General features: G+C 55.0%; 1 protein-coding gene across 2 annotated transcripts in view; it reads right to left on the bottom strand.

The window, feature by feature from the left end:
* The window catches only part of VWA5B1 (von Willebrand factor A domain containing 5B1), a 51,437-nt gene extending 38,812 nt beyond the window's left edge, over window positions 1-12,625 (bottom strand). For both annotated transcript variants that reach the window (XM_088841636.1, XM_088841643.1), the window contains exons 1-6: window positions 12,487-12,625; window positions 10,176-10,328; window positions 8,662-8,881; window positions 4,612-4,757; window positions 3,591-3,722; window positions 2,890-3,014 (exon numbers count right to left, since the gene is read on the bottom strand). In XM_088841636.1, the coding sequence (XP_088697762.1) occupies window positions 2,890-3,014; window positions 3,591-3,722; window positions 4,612-4,757; window positions 8,662-8,881; window positions 10,176-10,328; window positions 12,487-12,625 (915 nt within the window). The remainder of the gene's footprint in view (window positions 1-2,889; window positions 3,015-3,590; window positions 3,723-4,611; window positions 4,758-8,661; window positions 8,882-10,175; window positions 10,329-12,486) is intronic.
* Window positions 12,626-18,350: the final 5,725 nt, after the last annotated feature.

The raw sequence follows: 18,350 nt of genomic DNA, 5'->3' as shown, positions 1-18,350 counted from the left end.
CCCACTCCAGTGTTCTTGCCTGGAAAATCCCATGGACAGAGGAACCTGGCAGGGTACAGAGTCAGACACGACTGAGTGACTAATCCTTCCACTTCACTTTCTTTTTTCAGGACCTTTGCCTGGACCTGTGCATTAGCCCCTTCCTGGCCTCTTTCCTCTCCTCTTCTCTCCCTATGGTCTGTCCTATACAGAGCAGGCAGTGTGATCATTCTTGCTTAAGCAACAGTGTCCTCTCATACCCGTGCCAGGGCTCATGAAGCCCCTTGTGGATTGACCCCTGCCTACCTGTCCATCTCGTGTTTGCCCCACATTTCAGGCCGCAGGGGGCACATTTCCGTCTTCCAAGCACATCACCATTATTCTGCTTCCAGTTCTTTGTACATTCTCCCAGGGTTTCACAATCCACCAGGCCTCGTTTTGAGATAAGCTTCTTCTAAACACTTGGCAAAGCAGCACCCAGGACTCATCACTCATTACCCTGTCATCCTGTTTTAGGTCTTTCACAGTCCCTACTCCTGGCTTAACGGATCTTGCTCATATGTCTGCTTCTTGTCTGTTTCCCTGTGCTAGAACGTAAGCGAAAGGAGGAAAGGATGCGCCATTTTCAGTCTCCCAGTGCCGAGAGCAGGGCCTGATGCCTACCGGGCGCTGACTGTTGGTCGAGTGAACGAACGAGCAGACGGGTCTCTGGGGCTCTTCTGCCGCCGCTGCCTGTGCGCGTCGTCGTCCTTCCCTGTCTCTCGTCTCCGCGTCTCCGCGTCTCTCGTCTCTCGTCTCTCGTCTCCGCGTCTCTCGTCTTCTGCCGCCGCTGCCTGTGCGCGTCGTCGTCCTTTCCTGTCTCTCGTCTCCGCGTCTCTCGTCTTCTGCCGCCGCTGGCCTGTGCGCATCGTCGTCCTTCTCCTGTCTCTCGTCTCCGCGTCTCCGCGTCTCTCGTCTCTCGTCTCCGCGTCTCTCTCGTCTCTCGTCTCTCTCGTCTCCATCTGTGTCGTCTGCCCCCACCTTGTCAAATCACAGTTTTTGACAGCTCAGCCCACCCGGCTCTCCCTGATTGACGCCTCTGGGTGCTCACCTCCCTCCCTGGTGAGGGATCATGTCCTCCCTCCCACCGGGAGGTCCTTAGCCAAAAGCTACTACCCAACAGGGCTCTCTAGATGACAGAGCCAAAGGCAGCAATGGCCACATCCGGCAGCGACAGGAGCCTGATTTTTGTCTCTTGGAGGGTCAGGGTGGGGGCCTTGGGCTCAGGATTCTCTGATGTCTCCTTGAGCTGCCATTATCCAATTACAATAAACTCATCACTTCTTAGCAGCTGCGGGTTGATGGCTGTCATCCCTGAAGCTCATGAGAATACAGGGTATTTGCATAACCAATCCAAGGTGGCAAATTAATTCTCATTTGCTCCAGCGGTCCAGAGCTAATTGATTTAAGGTTTGGCAGGCAGGCGGGCAGGGAGGCTCACTACTGACTCCCCCTGCCCACACGCTGCAGTTCTCAGAGCCCAGTGGCACCCTGGCATTACCACCCCTACTCTGAGAACCCGGCTCCAGCCTCTTCTCCCAACTGACTCATATGGGTGAGGGGGCACCTGTGAGAGAGCAGATGTTTCCAGCAGGGTCTCCAAGGTGGGGTGGCACTGAGCCATCTGTACCTTCTCTGCGCCATCGCCCCCACCTCCCTCCAAGCAGGGGCCTTCGGGTGGGATCTCTACTAAAGGGAAGGATATCAGCTGTAGGTTTTCTCTGCATTCCTCTTTGTTCCTCTCCACCGTCCTCTGCCTGACAGACCAGCTGGGGCCAGAGGGGCCCTTAAATTCACCACAACCGCCCCACATGAGCGGGCAAAGTCCTTAGCCTCAGTGTCACAAAAGCCAACTCCCTTTTCCCAGCTCACCAGTTATTGTGGGTGCTAAGCCGCAGTTTTCTCATCTAAAAAGGGAGATGATAAAAAGCAGTGTGCCCTGATTCTTGAGCCTACCTTGGCATTCAGGACCCAGGGCACTGACATCAGCAGGAGGGAGACTGCGGGGGTGGCTTGTGGCTGAGGCTCAGCATCCTCTGACCCCCCTTCCCCACCCCCAGCCCCTGCTGAGGACCCCCTTATCCTTTAACTTCATGGGGGAGGGGTGGGCAGAGGGAGATGGTTTCTCTGGCTTCCCTGGCTCTGCCTTTATCCTTTACATAATAGCAAGCAATGATTCCAGAGGAAGGCAAATCAAGAGACCCATTTAGCAGGTGGGTAAAGGGAGACCCAGAAGTAGAGATGGAGCCGGGAGGGCACCCAGTCGTAGGGCCATTGGTGTATTTTGAGGGCAGACTGTCCTGAAGAAAACCAAGGTCATTTTTGCCAACAGCACAGAACTTTCCTAGCTTAGGCACCTTGATAGGCTTCCCTGATAGCTCAGTTGGTAAAGAATCCACCTGCAATGTAGGAGACCCCGGTTCAATTCCTGGGTCAGGAAGATCCCCTGGAGAAGGGATAGGCTACCCACTTCAGTATTCTTGGGCTTCCCTTGTGGCTCAGCTGGTAAAGAATTCGCCTGCAATGAAGGAGACCTGGGTTCGATCCCTGGGTTGGGAAGACCCCCTGGAGAAAGGAAAAGCTACCCACTCCAGTATCCTGGCCTGGAGAATCCCATGGACTGTATAGTCCGAGGGGTCGCAAAGGGTTGGACACGACTGAGTGACTTTCACTTTCATTCCTTCAGGCACCTGACCTGAATGGCACTAGGAACAGGTGGCCTGGCGGGAGGTGGAGCCATCAGCTGCTGCGCGGCCTCAGACAAGCCACCCCACGCCCACCCGGGGCTCGGGCTTCTCGCTGGTCAGCGAAGACCCAGTGCCCAGAGTCACTCCAGTTCTGCCCCCACTGACGCTGCTCAGTCACCCTCACCTTTCGCTCCGCACTGCTGTCCTTCTTCGTTCCTTTGATGAAATCTGCTCTTCCCTTCAGGTGCTGGTCAAACTCTCCCAGGGTCATGTCCCCTTTCTCCATCAGGACATGTGGCATGTGGGGCTCTGCAGAGGAGACAGCACTGTCCGAGCGTGAGGGCAATGTGGGGACCTTGGTTGAGGGGCAGATCTTTACTGTGGGTAGGACTCCCAGTTGGAAGAGGGCGATGGGATCCCTGGCCGCTTGAGGTATGTGGGGCCTTGAAAAGACTACTTAGCTGGGAGTCAGGAGAGCACGTGACTCAACTTTACCCATCTGTAAAATGGGAGTGATCCTGGGCTCCAGTCTTTTTGCATCTTGATATTCTATGACTTCTTAGAGAGATAAAAGAGTTGCTCCCTGGGGGTTCAGAACTGCTGGGATCTCACCAAGCTTAGATGTTCAGCTGGCCTGAGAGCAAAGTGCACCAGTGGGTGCATGAGACACTGGGGCCTCAGGAACTGAAACGGGGCAGGAGACACTCAACTCTGCCAACTAGAGCTGTGTTTACATGGAAGCAAGCAGTTGGTCTCCTCTCCTCTGCCCTGTAGCCTATCCTCTCCCTGGCCACGGGGCGGGGGGTGGGCAGTCCGTGTGCCCTGGGATCAGCACCTCCTCCCTCCCACTGGCAGCCCCGGGGTCCCCCGCTGGGTGCACAGTACCGCTGGGGTGGATGAGGATCTCTACAGGCCGGTCGAAGGTGTGCCTGTTGGCCAGGGTGACGATGATGCTCTCGGCCGAGCTTGCAGAAGGGGCGGCGTCAGCTCGGATCTCATGGGTGGGACTCTCTACCCCTGAGTGGCGCATAAAGGTGGGATAGGTTCAGGGGTCCCCAGAGAGAGAAGGGCTTGGTGGGGGACCCAGAGACCCAGGCCGGAGGTGACTGCCACTCCAGCCCCATCAGGGGCTCCTGGCCTACTGGTATGCAAAACTATGGACAGCCCTTCTCAGTTTCCCTGTCTGCAAAATGGGAGCTTAGCTAGACAGGGTCAGATAACCTCTCCTGCCCTGACCCCGGGACCCAGTGGGGATTAAAGGGGTGGCTTCCTCTTAGGGCACAGAAACAAAAGGAGCTTCACGCTCCATCAGAGGGCACTCCATAAATGACTCTCATGTTGGGATGTCGGCTTGCTCTGGGAGAACACTCATGAGCTAAAACCACATTCTTTTAAAACTTTGACTAGGAGCGGGAGGGGAACCATCAGAACAGTGGTGCCTGACTCTGGCTCCCAGTTAGAATCACCTGGGAGCTTTTCAATGTTTCCGATGCCCAGGGCTCTCCTCCCAGACCAGTGTCATCATCAGAAGCTCTAGGGTGGGATCTAGGTGGCTGGATTTGGAAAGTTACCCCACTGAGAGAAAGGACCCCCACCTCCACCCCAGGGGAGGATCCGAGAAGCAGCTTTGTGGCTGTGGGCTCCGGGAGAGGACCGTGGATCTCCGACCTTGGACTTGGGACTGCTAGGCCCTTGTGGACATTTCCCCAGGGAAGCCACTGGGGTGGGGGGGGGGTGGGGACAGTCGTGAAATCTGTCCTTGGGAAAGAGTCCTGTTGGGCAGCAGGTTGGCCGCAGGCTGTCATCCACCTGGGCCGGCCCGCTTTCCCTCCTTCCCTCCCTCTCCCTAGCCTGGGACCTGGAGTCTTCTTTCCAGCCCCATCGGGGTCCAGGCAGCTCCACTCACCTGCGAGCAGACAGGGCCCACGGATCTCCAGCTGGAAGTTGAACTCGTACTCCATGGGGTTGGACACATCGGTGTCCAGGAGAGTTGACAGGCACAGTCTGTTCCAGGAGTCCAGGGCCCGGCTGCCAAAGCAGTGCTTGTCTCTGCTGGGAAGGGGGCCGGGAGGAGGGGAGGGGAAGGAGACTCAGCAAGGCGGGAGCACCGGCCTCAGTTCCCACACTCGCTGGGCCGAGTGTGCATCCTCTGCCAGGTCTCTTGGACTTGGCCGGGGGACAGTTCACATGGTGTCGCATCACGTCTAGAATCCCTGCTCTGTCTCTGGGAACTGGGGACCCCTGCCTGAGCCCCTTCTCCACTGAGACTTGGTTTTCTCAATGAATATGGATCATAATGGCGCAGCCGTCTCTCGTGAGTGCTCGGCAAAGTCATCTGCCGCTCCGTCGTCTTGGGTGCTGTCTCTGTGGTCCCTCGCCCTTTCTCTCGAGCCTCTCTATTTCCCTCCCCTCCGGCCTTGCCCTCTGGCCGGCATTGTGTTAGGAGTCTCATTCGGCTGCTTCCCTTTTTTTTTCACCCATAAAGGTCTGAAAACCAAAGTCTTTGCTGCTGTTGTGTTCAGCTGGTTTCCCTGGTGGCGCATGGGTAAAGAATTTGACTGCTGATGCAGGAGGCTCAGCTCGATCCCTGGGTGTGCAGGATCCCCTGGAGGAGGAAATGGCAACCTGCTCTAGTATTCTTGCCAGGGAAAGAATTCCTGCCACACAGGCGTCTGGCAGGCTACAGTCCATGGGGTCGCAAAAGGTCGGTCATGACATAGCGACTAAACAACAATGGTCTGATTTGAGGGCCTCTGTTGTATTGTCCTGGTTTCTTCCTGCCTCCACCTCCCTGCATCCACAGGCCACCCCCATGAAGATCCTCATCTGTGTTCCCTTTTCGGACGTATGGAAGGATTTCTCCGGGATCCCTGGGTCAAAGGGCACACATCAAATACCACCAGGTTGCTTTGCAACGTGGCTGGGCCAGTGTTCACTTCCACCAGTAGTGGACGAGTTTCTCTCCTCATCCTCACTAACATTTGGTATGGTCTATTTTTCTTGCTTTTTCTCATGTCACTCTATCTAAGCCACTGTCATCGGAATTTGGCGCAGGCAGGCATCTGCATCCGCTGCAGTCCCAAGGGTGCCTCTGCTGATGCTTTCCTGCTGGAATGGGCAGGAATCGAAAATGTGTCAGGGCCATCTCAGGGGAGCTGTGCACTCCCAAGCCTCCTGTTCCTGACCCACCGAGGTCTGAGTGTCCCCAGCTCTGCTAGGTCCTGCCCCTCAAAGGTGCCAGGCTTGCGTTTACAAAGCAAATGACACACGAGCTGGTGTCCCCTGGCCTGAGACTGGCTGGTGCCAGCAGCTTCTCTGTTGTGCCAACAGGTGTCCTCACTCTAGAGTTCGAGGCCCTCCGTGGCCTGACTCTGGCACTCCTCTCCCGTTTGCTATGTTCATGCGCACCTTCCTGCTGCTCTTCAAACACACCCAGGCTGGCGCTGCCTCAGGGCCTTTGCACTTTCTGCCTGCTCCACTCCCGGGTCAGAATGTTCTTCCTCCAGATGATTTCTGTGGCTTGCTCCCTTCATTCAGATCAGGCCTCGGATGTTGCCTCAGTTCAGCTCAGTCGCTCAGTCGTGTCTGACTCTTTGCGACCCCATGGACTGTAACACCAACTCCTGGAGCTTACTCAAACTCATGTCCATTAAGTCAGTGATGCCATCCAGCCCTGTCATCTTCGGTAACCCCTTCTCCACCTGCCCTCAATCTTTCCCAGCACCAATTAGTCAACTCTTCCCTTCAGGTGGCCAAAGTTTGGAGCTTCAGCATCAGTCCTTCCAATGAATATTCGGGACTGATTTCCTTTAGGATGGACTGGTTGGATCTCCTTGCAGTCCAAGGGACTCTCAGGAGTCTTCTCCAGCACCACAGTTCAAAAGCATCAGTTCTTCGGCGCTCAGCTTTCTTTCTGGTCTTCATGGTCTCAGATGGTGCCTAAACCCTGTCTCTTCTAACAAGCACCCACCCCACACTGCCCCTCTCCAGCCTCCACAGTATTTATCTCCACAGGACATATCACCTAACATATGACATATTTATGGGCTTATTTCTTTCTTGTCTGTTGCCTTCATTAGAATACTAGCTCCATAAGGGCAGGGACCTTGTCTGATTTACTGCTGTATTCCCAGCACCCAAAACCATGCCTGGCCCATGTGTGTGCTCAATCCTGTCCCATGGTAGGTGTTTAATTGCCCTTTGTGGAATGACTGAGGAGTGCCCTCCAGGCTGGCCCCTTATGGGAGGCTGCAGTAACCCCTCCCCGCCAGCCTGGCCATCAGTTCAGTTCAGTCACTCCATTGTGTCCGACTCTTTGCAACCCCATGGACTGCAGCATGCCAGACCTCCCTGTCCATCACCAACTCCCGGACTTCACTCAAACTCATGTCCATTGAGTCGGTGATGCCATCTAACCATTTCATCCTCTGTCATCCTCTTCTCCTCCTCCCCTTTCCCAGCCTAGTCATAGATCATCCCTTTAACCTGTGGTGTCTAGGGGTCTGTTGACATTGTCCTCTGTGACCCAGTGGACACGTGCTCCCAGCTGTCCCCAGAGCCCTGCAGGGTATGTGTGTGAAACTCCTGGATATGTACAGTGTTTACATCTTCCCAGATTTCAACTTGACTCAAAGATTCAGGATGAGAGTAGGGGAGGGGGAGTTAAGGAGTTTGTTGTTTAGTCACTAAATCATGTCTGACTCTTTACGACCCCATGGACTGTAACCTGCCAGGCTCCTCTGTCCATGGTATTTCCCAGGCAAGAATACTGGAGTGGGTTACCATTCCCTCTTCCAGGGGATCTTCCTGACCCAAGGATTGAATCCGCATCTCCTGCATTGGCAGGCTGGTTCTTTGCCGCTGAGCCACCAGGGGAGACCAAATGATAAGATGCATCAGAAGACATCTCCCATCTGCAGCAGGCCTCTTACGCTGGGCGTCCTGTCTCCCTGTGGAGGAAGCGCTGGCCCCGGGTCCACAGGTGGGGAAATGGGGGATCCCGGAGCTCAGCTGCAGGTGCCTCAGGCTGTGACCTCCTTTGCCCTCCCCGCACCCGCGGGGCGAGTACAGAGAAACCGTGCTGCAATGTCCTATCTGACCCTGCTGAAAACCCTTGTTAATGGCTCCTTATTGCTCTGGGGAGAAATCCAGAGTTGGTCAGGGCCACAGGGTGTCCTGATCTCTGCAGCCTCATCTCAAGTCACCTGTGCTTCAGTTCCTCTCTGGGGCCCCGTCCTTGCTGCCTTGGGGCCTTTGCCCCTGCCGTTCCCACCTACAGGAACATTTCTCTCTGTGCCTTATCTGTCTGCCTCCTGGCTCAGCCCTCGGCTGAACTATCACTCCTCAGAGAAGACTGACCTGGCCGCAGGCCCCCAGGGGTTGGGTCCTCTTTTATATTCCTAGTCAATGAATGTCTCTTCCACTGCACTTTCACATCATTAATTATGCGTGCAAGTTCACAAACAGTTCCCGTTAGTTGTGTTATCGGCTGGATGGTGATCTCTTCCACCAAGTTCCGGAAAGTTCAGGAACCGTGTGCGTCTGTGCCCTCTGTGTTCCTAACGCCCACCCCAGTGTCTAGCACACGGTGCGTGCTCAGCCGGGTCAGTCGTGCCTGATGCTTCGTGACCCCATGGACTGCAGCCCGCCAGTCTCCTCTGTCCATGGGACTCTCCAAGCGAGAATACTGGAGTGGGCTGCCTTTCCCTTCTCCACCAGCACATAGCAGGCGCTCCAAAAGTGCCTCTGGAGTGCATTAAAGCATAAAGCCTGGAGATTCTGATCCCAGTCCCAACACTTCTGATCACTACCAACGTCAGGCTTCTCAGGGAGATTCCTTGACAGTCTTCGAGAGGTGGCAGCTACAGAGCTTAGCCTCACCGCCTAGCCTTTATCTTCCCCCACACCTTGACCCCCCACCCCACGACCCTGGCCTTGTCTGACAGGGGCTTCTCACCCGTGGACCTGCTGGCTGGGGGCGCTGGTGCTCTCCGTGCAGAACTGGGGCACGGTCGGGGCACAGACAGCAGGCAGCAGGACCCGCACGGCCCCGCTGGGCAGCGTCGGGAGCTCCGAGGAGGTGCTGACGAACACGGTGACATTCTCCATTGGGGCGATGGTCCCCAGGTTGACCACAAAGAGGATCCGCTCCAAATCCTCGTCCAGAGCCACCTTTCCTGGTTGGTAGGAAGGAGGGATAATGGAACGTTTGCAGAATGGTTCTGACGTGCCAGGCCTGGAGTCAGGGGCCGTGGGCCCCTTCTCTCTCATCCCCTCTAAGCTGGCTGTGTGTTGGGTTAGAGGAGCTTGTGCGCTGACGGGAAAACTGAGGCTCAGCGCGGGGGCACAATGAGTTCAAGTTATTCAGCAAATAACGAATTTCTTGAACTAGGATCTGAACCTATGTGGGTCTGACGCCAGGCCTATGTACTTTGCACTGTGCCCTGCCGGGAGTGGGAGGCTGGGACCCTCTCACCCCCGATGGAGGGTCACATCTCCCTCTTCAGACTCTATGTACCCCCAGGATTTACACTGGAGCGTCTCACCTCCCTCGGAATCCGTGCTGTTTCTTTCCATCTGAAAGGCCCATCCCTCACTATCTCTTAGCCCATCTTACCCACCCAGCCACCCCCTCCACGAAGCCTCCCTGGTCCCATGCGGCCCCTTCTTTCCCCCCTCTGACATGATCTGGACCGTCTTTGGCATGGCCACTCTCAACTTCCTATCCTAGTCACTCCCTGGCATGCCCTAGCTATTCTTCCAGGCTGGGATAAGTCCAAACTCTTGGGGGCAACTTTGCATCTTACACAGCATGGGTGTTCAAAGATTCTTGAACATCGATGATCAGGTGAACAAACTTCATTTCCATCAGAGATCCAGCGGTGAGTCTTTTATATCCTATGATCCTTGGTCTGGACTCAAGCCTTGGCTCTGCCACTAACATGCTCTGTGACCCTGGGCTGGTCACCCCCTTCTCTGAGCCTGAGTCCCCTCCATAGCCGGGACCCATAGCCGCTGTGTGAGTTCTGAATGCACCAGTGACAGTGACGGGCGTTCTGCAAGCTCTTCGTTGAGATTTCGATGGATCATTAGTTACATTTTACAAAACGAGGCTTCATTTCTTATTTAAGCTTGCAAGCAACAGGACTGGCAGTCAAATATTGGTATGACTCATTCCACAGCCTCTGAGCTTAAATGATAATATGCTTTTCTGATTTTTAGAGATGTCTTAAATACCCTTTGGTTGCCTCCTTTGACCCTTACCACTCTTTACAAGTGAGAGGAGAAACAATTGTCTGTTTTACAGACAGTAAGGTGAAGTTCAGAGAGGTTAATTACTGGGCCACAGTCACACAGGATTCCCGACTATTAGTACAGTGTTCTCTCTACCCGATCCCACTGCTCCCCTTTTGATCTGCCTGAGCCTCCAGCCACGCCCAGGTCCTGCCACAGCCCCTCCAGCACTCTTACCTGTGACAGACGCAGCTCGAATGCCGGTAGCCTCAAAGTGGCCACCCTCTATTTTGGCTTTGTCCTTGATCTGTACCGTCACAACGCGGTCTGCAATGACTGCCTCAAAGCCGATCACCGTGGTGTACTCGTCCAGGGGGTACACGAAGAGGCCTGGCAGAGCAGGGCCCGGTGTCACGGGGTGACGCAGTGCCACTCGGCATGCCCACCCCCCTGGGACGGAGCCAGAGCCGTTGGTCTGCCGTTCGAGTGCACCATGGCATTCACTGCCGCTTAGAGGGCTCCCGAGGGGACTCGGGCTGGGCGGCCCGGCTCTAGGGCAGGACAGGAAGTGTAGAGTGGCAGGCTCTGCGTCAGCGGCAGGTTAGCTAAAAGGACAGGTGCTCCCCGGTCCCTTCCTTCTCTGGCTCCACGCCGTGCTGCAAGCTCACCATGACCACCCAGTGCTCTGCCCACCTGCCCACCCCTCGCGGCCCCAGGGAGTCGAAACAGAATGAAGAGACTGGACCTCTAAAACGGTCAGCCTCATCCACCCGCCTCAGGGAGGAACTGGACTCACCGCGGGGCAGGTGCCAAGATTTGACCCCCAGTGGCCCTGGCCTGGGGCTGGTCTCTGCTGAGTCTTTGGGAGAAGGGGGCGCTTATGTGGATGCTTATGTGGACCCTGGGCCTCTGAGAAATGTCCTGACCACCTCCTCCCCAAGCATCTGCCTCCACCTTCGTCCCAGGTTTTAGATTCCCCCATCCTTCTGGCTCCACTGGTGTGGCCAGGGTTTCTGAATTTTCATGAGAGAGCGGCAATCTGGATTTTTATGTGACCTGTTATGTGGGTCTAACTAGACACTTTTGTGTGGTGGATTATCACCTGTGGTGCCCAGGAGCTGGTCTTTGGAGGAAGAGGACTAGGGTTCTAATCCTAGCCCTGCCCCCGTCCCCAGTCTGGTGACATTCAGTGTCTCTAAACCTCAGAGCCCCTTCTGAAAATGGGGATGATATAGTCAAATCAGGGTCATTATGAAAATGGGGAAAACAGCTTCCATTTACTAAGCTCCATCCCCCATAGCGTGTGTCCTACATTTTTATGTCTCAGTGCAGTGCTTCTCAAACTTTAAGAAAACACGAGTCACCTAGGGGAACGGGGTGGGTCTGTTTAAAATGCAGATTCTGATTTAGAGATTCTGCGTTTCTAACCAGCTCTGTCTGGGTGATGCTGATGGCTGGGGGAGCATGCTCGGAGGATCGAGCTCCTGTCTCATTTAATCAGCCCACTAACCTGGGGGCAGCACAGTGCCAGGACCATGGCGAGCTCTCCATAAATCCCAGTTTCCCATCCTTCTGAGCCTCAGTCTCCTCATCTATAGAATGGGGGGACTGGTTTTTCCACACATGGAAAGCTAAAGGACTGTCTTAAAGCTGTTCAGGTAATATAGCCTCTTTGGTTCCCCGTCAGTCTCACGTTAAGCCATCCTCTGTAGGTTTCCTGAAACAGAGGGACAGGATCTTGTTCTGCTTGGAAGATTTCTGTGGGGTGGAAAGTTTCCCTTGTAGGTTTCTTTTGGGAACTCAAAGGATTTCAGACACTCAGGTCAGGTTGGAGGGTGGGTGCCCCAAGACAAGAAGTTTGGGAGTTAGGAGGCCCCCATCAGTGTGGATGAGAAGGGATGTGAAGCATAACTATCCTTTATACAGGACCTTCCTGGCCAGGCTTCCGGTAACTCCCTTACATGCAAAGACAAGAGCGCAATTTACAAACAGCTCTCTCAGGGGAACGTTGGTACAGGCTCCTGACCCCCGAACACTGATGACCCACATTCGCAGAATGCTTTCCATTCCATGCTGCCCTTCCTCACACGTTACCTCATCTGCTTCTCCCTCAAACCCTGGCATCCAGACAGACACGGGAGCATCCTGACATCGAGAAGGACTGCGGCTTCCCCAAGGTCATGGGGACGAGAGCCATGCTTAGCACTGTGAGCTCCTGGCTTCCAGTGAGTCTGGACGCCCCTCCTCCTGTGAGACTCCCTGGGGGACATGGAGGACCGACTATTGACGTGGTCGTGGGCACGATTTGTGGACATCACTAGGGCTTGGACAGGGCTGGGGCAGAGCCCAAACCTGGGTTCAAATCCTGACATGACTTGTCCCCAGCTTTAAGACCTATTGGGCAGAAATGGTATTCCTACTTTGCAGGTGGGTAAACCGAAGCTCAGAAAGGTGAGGTGACTTGTCTGATGTCAGTTGGCTGATGCGTGTCAGGATGGGGGATTCAGCATGCCCGTGGCCCTGGGGAAGCCCCCACAGGGACCCTTACCCTGGAAGGGCTGGGCTTCCAGGTTGCCATAGGTGAGGGAGGCGGTGAGCCCCAGAGCGTAACCGCTGACGAAGGAGGTGACGTCGGACGCGGTAAGGGGCAGGGCTGCCCCTGTGATCTGGTTCAGCAGACCTGGCATCTCGCGGGCTACTCGGCCTTCAGGACCTGCAAGAGATGGCAAGGTAAGAAGTGGGGAGAAGCTACCCCATGCTGCCCGGCTCAATTCTCCCCCTTCAGCCTCCACAGGCAAGCAGAGCGTCATTCTCTGCATTTCCCCCCAACCACTTCCCACAATGACGCTCGACCACCCCTCGGAAGAGAAGGCGTGATCATACCCTCTATTTTCACCTCACAGTAGACAAACTGAGGCCTGCAGACACGCGGCCTGGCTGGATTCACGTTGTGGGTCTCCCTGCTTCCATCCCATCCCTCAGATGTGACCTGTGTGCTCTCAAACCTTTGTCCTTGCCACACTCTGCAAATAAACCAGCCACCTCCCATTGCCCTTAGGTGTCAACTCAGGGTCCCCTTTGCAGGGAAGCCAGTCCACCCTTGCCAGGCTTCGCACAGGGCCTAGCTTCTCCCCTTCCAGTAGTCTGACGGGATTCATCCTGTCTCCATGAGATTATGTTATTCACGTCGATCATCCCCTTTAGGAGAAGGGAATGGCAACCCAGCGTTCTTGCCTGGGGAATCCCATGGACAGAGGAGCCTGGCGGGCTACAGTCCACGGGGCCGCAGAGAGGGGCGCGACTGAGCGACTGATCAGCGGCAGTGTCATCCGCTTTGGGGAGCGTGCTCCTGGTCCACGGCTGCTTTGCATGAGCGACTGAGCAGCGGCAGTGTCATCCGCTTTGGGGAGCGTGCTCCTGGTCCACGGCTGCTTTGCATGGCATCCTAAGCGCTGACTAAATAAGTGAAAGCATGGTTGGGAACTTCCCTGGTGGTCCAGTGGTTAAGAGTCTGCCTGCCAATACTGCAGACACAGGTTTGATCTCGGGGCCAGGAAGATCCCACGTGCTGGGGAACAACCAAGCCCGTGGGCCACAGCTACCGATGCCCACCTGCTCAGGAGCTCGTGCTCCACCACTAGAGAAGCCGCCGCAGATAGAAGCCTGCAAACTGCACCAAAGAGGAACCCCGCCCTCGCTGCAACTAGAGAAAGCCCATGCAGCACAGAAGACCCAGCACAGCCGGAAAAAGCAAAAAGATGACTGCCATCATTCCAACACCAGTGACTGCAGAGTGCGTTTCAGGGCAGGATGCCGATTCTCTATGAGGTTCCCGAGACCCTCCCAGGCAATCACCTGCCTTCGAGAGGTGGGAGTAGGAGAGGGAAGAGAAGCCGACCAAAGTGTGCGGAATAAGAACTTGAGGTCCTTTATGGGTCTTCTTCTGGGTGGTGGATGCGCCAGGTGAAGCCGCAGTGGGCTGGTAGCCTGTTGCATTTATTTGCAAGGCTGTTCTGTCACTGCTAATGACCCTGTCTTTTCTCTGAGAAGGGAACTCTGTGCTTTTACATCCTCCTTGTGTTCCCAAGCAAGGATCCTCAGTGCTCCCACCCTCTCTGCTGGCCCAGGAGTATCGTTTTAATTACTCTCTCTCTGTGGCTCCAGCCCAGACAGCTCTCAGCCCCCCGGCTTATCTGCAGCAGGCTGACTGACAGCAGGAGGCGGATAAGGAGCCAGGAGAGAGGGCTGGATTCCCAGCCGCCTTCTCGCGGGAGTTCCTGTCTCAAAGCCCAGGATGAAGCCAGGGCAGAACCAGCTGGTGGGGCTCCTTTCCTGAGAGAGTCACGTCCCTGGCCCTCCACATTCCTCCCTCCACCTCCTCTTCCTGGTTCTCTCCTGCCCAGAAGGCTGATGGCGAGCCAGCCCTCAGATGTGTGGGGAACTTGGACTTCAGCTTGGGTTCGTCCTGGGGTGGGGCTTCCCCGATGGCTCCGTGAGTAAAGAATCAGCCTGCAGTGTAAGAGACACAGGAGACCTGGGTTCAGTCCCTGGGTCAGGAAGGTTCCCTGGAGGAGGAAAAGGCAGCCCACTCCAGTATTCTTGCCTGGAGAATCCCATGGACAGAGGAACCTGGCGGCCTACAGTCCACGGGGTCACAAAGCGTTGGACGCGACTGGGTGACGAAGCATGCACGCAGAGGGTGGAGTTTTGCCAAGGGTGCCTCAGCCTGCCCAGTCATGTTACACTGCCATCTGCCCACCCAGTTTCCTGGGGCTGCTCTCCCTCAGGGAGTGGGGCTTGGGTGACGGATGTCGCTAATGCAGGCAGACTCACTGAGCACTGACCCTTTCCCGTTTGCCTTCTTGGAAAGAGTGCACTTGAAATTCCGCGGGGTCTACTTCATGCACCATCTTGATCAATTCCTCCAGCACTGGTAGGACTCTACTGTATTCTGGGTCCTGGACTAGCCACTGGGGATGCACAGATGGGACACGGCTCTGTCCTCAAGGAACTTACAGTCCTCAGGTAGAGGGGATGAGGAGTTGGGGAAGTAATAGTGACAGCAGCTGGAATTTGTTGAAAGTCGAAACTGTGGCAGGCACACCTATTATCTCATCTAATTCTCACAACCTTATAAAGTGCATTGCTTTGCAAGTGAGGACATCGAGGTCTCAAAGAGGTGTGTTTATTTTGCACAAGAATTTGGGGTCCCCCAAGGACATATGGGTACCAGGAATGTGTGGGTAGGACTTTCTCCTGGAGGACCCCAGGGGCATCCCTGCAAGAGATGGGGACCAGCATCAGGAAAGCTGAGCATCATCCCTCCAACCATCCCAGCCTGGGGCTCCGGTGGGCATCACCCAGGAGACACCTTGTGGGGAGGAAGCCACCAGCATCCCCTGGACAGTATGAGAAGCCAGGGTTGGCTTCAGGAACAGAGCGGTGTGGATTGGTCCAGAGACTGACAGGGGCCGATCTCAGTGGGTCAGTTTGTAACTAGCCCTTTGCCCTCCCGTCTTCTTCCTGATTGGCCAGAGCACCTGTCTTTCCCCAAACTGTTGGGATGCAGGATCTGGAGAATGGGCTGGTGAGGTGAGAGGGAAGGGAAAAGGGAAAGAATGGACTGGCAGAAGGAATGGGAGGGGCCCCTCGACCTTAGAGCAGCCATGAGGAGAGTCGCGGATGGAGAGAGGGTAGCAAAGAGGATTTCTAAGAGAGGGAGCCACTTTAACCCCTGGCTATTCATTCCCTCTTTTATGAAACCAGGTGAGGACTTCCCTGGTGATCCGGTGGTTAAGACTCCTTGTTTCCAATGCAGGGGGCATGGGTTCGATTCTTGGTGAGGGATGTTCCCTGTGCTGTGCAGCACAGCCAAAAAAAGGAAAAACAACAACAAAAAAAACCCCAAAAATCCCAGGCGAGTGGAAGGGCCAATAGGTCCTATTTCCCTGGCACTGAAGACTAAACCGAGTAATGTATAAGATCACCCAGCACAGTGCCTGGTGCGTAGCAGGTACTCAACAAATATTTGTAAAGTGAATTGAACGAATGAATGTGGGCAGTCTCCCAGGGCCACTAACCTTTAGGGCTCACCTACGTGCTGGGCAGACGGTGGAGGACAAGGCTGATGTGGGATATGAACAAACAGAGCTCACAGCTACCAAACAAAGCTGCAGGCCAACAGATCAAAACCTGACTCCTTGTCTCTGCCACGGCTGCTTCCCGCTTGTCTCCCAGTGATGTCTCCTCCCAGTAAAGCAGCCCGAGCTGTCCTGAGAGGTCATGGATCCAGTCATGTGGTTCCAGAATTCGCCCCCCTGCCTGCTCTCCACGCTCCTCAAGACCCCCGATCTGGGCCCCGCACCGGTTTCCTCTCTGGTTTCCCCATGGTGACTCTGCTTGGCTGTTCTCCCACTGGAGAGATTTCCAGCTGGGTGTTTCCACTTCTAGGGATGCTTTTCCCCTAGCTCCCTCCCTCCTTCAAGTCTTCACTCAAAGGACATCTTCTTCTTAATCCTGGCTTTAAACTTGTAGCCTGTTCCCCCAGCTTCACTTCCAAACCCTCATCCTGTTGTTTTATTTTCCCCAAAGCACATATTACTAACATGCCCCATATAAAGTGTTTATTATGTTTATTGCTTATCATCTGTCTCCCCTGCACGAGGGCAAAGATTTGGGACCTGTGTTTCTCACTGATGCGTCCCGAGTGCCTTGAGGAGCACTTGCACTGTTGGTAGGTGGTGAATGAATATTGTTGAATGAATCAAGTGATACATACAGCCACAGGGCAAAGTTGGCCATTTCCGAGTTTCCTATTTTTCCGGGGAGGGAGAGATGTCCTCTGACCACCAGGTCCAGGGCAGCTCCTCAGGGAAGATTTTGGAATTAAATCTATCATTCAGGCTTCCCTCCCAGAGCTTATCAGTCAGGGGCCCAGATACACCCTCCCAGCCAGCACGGTGGTCCCACCCATCTTTGAACAGACCATCCGCCCGTCCACAGAGGATGTTCTGTTGTCCTGCCTTTGAACCAACCCCCAGCCAGCTTCTCCATCTCCTAACTGCCCACCACTTGGCAGCCGGCAGGCTCCTTGAGAGGCTCTCTGTGTCCTTGCCCGAGAACCTGCTTCCCTCCTTCCAGCAGGCAGTGCTTATTTCTTGCACCCCCCCAGTTGGGAGGCTGACGTCTCTCGGCTAAATCCCACCCGCTCTGTGTGGCTTGCCATCTTCAAGGCTCCAACCACGCTCTCCTTTTAGCAAATACTTGGCCCCTGCCTCCTGGCTTCCCTGCTCCCCAAGCCCGGCCATCACCCAGGGGACTTCAGCATCTGTGGGAACCATGCATGCAGCGTCTCGGGCTTTTATCCTCCAAACCCCACATCTCTGGAGCCTCTGCTGCCACTCTAGCTCAGCCTCCCATTGCCACGCAGTCCTTGAACTTGAGGCACAGCCTGTGGTCACTCCATCTCCAGAACCTGAGTCACTCAGCACTTTTAAGAGCAGCTCCTCAACACTTCCCAGCTCTCTTTTCTTATTTGTTTTTTCCTTTGCAGTCATCACCCTCAGATAGACTGTATCTTCTGCTTCTGTATTTGTTTGATGTGTCTCCCCAACTCTCTAGATGACATATAACCTCCAGTGAGGGCAAGAATTTTTAGCTTGTTTCTTGGCTCTATCTGCCACCCAAAGAATATTACAGGGTATAGTAGATGTTGAATAAATGTTTGTCAAGTAGATGAAACATCATTGCGAGTGTTTTACATATACTGCTTGGCAAAAAAATTCCTTTGAGTTTTTCTGCATGAAAAACTTGAATGAACTTACTGGTCAACCCAATACAATGCGGGCAGCACCCCATAGAGAGAGGGGCCTGGTGGGCTACAGTCCATGGGGGTCGCCAAAAGTTGGTTGGATGTGGCTGAGGCTAAAATACCACCACCAGCTCAGAAGCAGGTACTCTTACCATCCGTGTGCCGCAGACTGAAAACGCCAAAGCTCAGAGAGGTAAGGCAGCTTCCTTAAGGCCACCCAGCCTTGGGCTGGGAGTTAGCCAAAGCAGAAGGACCACAGAGCCCAGGTCCTTAACCATGAGGCTACCCTGCCTCCTGCAGGAAGCGTCTCCCCGAGTCTTGGCACTTCTGCCCACACCCTGCTGACATCCTCTGCCCTCCATCCCCCCGGGGGCAGTTTCAGTGTTCTCTCCTGGACCATCTCTACCAGCTCCTACCTGCTCCTTCAGCCCCCAGGCTGACTTCCCCGCAGGCCCCTCTGTCATCTCATAGGCACACATGCAAGTGTGAAAACACACACACAGACACACACACAGGCACACACGTGCCTTCCCTTTCCCCTGAGCTTCGTGGCTCCCCGTTGGGTCTGTCCTGCAGGTTAAACTCCTCGAGCGGCATTCAAG

Source organism: Moschus berezovskii, chromosome 2 (assembly GCF_049115385.1).
Source record: "Moschus berezovskii isolate FMDL1 chromosome 2, NW_MosBer_1.0, whole genome shotgun sequence".
Classification (NCBI taxonomy): domain Eukaryota; kingdom Metazoa; phylum Chordata; class Mammalia; order Artiodactyla; family Moschidae; genus Moschus; species Moschus berezovskii.
Note: the sequence above shows the minus strand (reverse complement) of the source record. Positions and strands in the feature narration are given on the sequence as shown.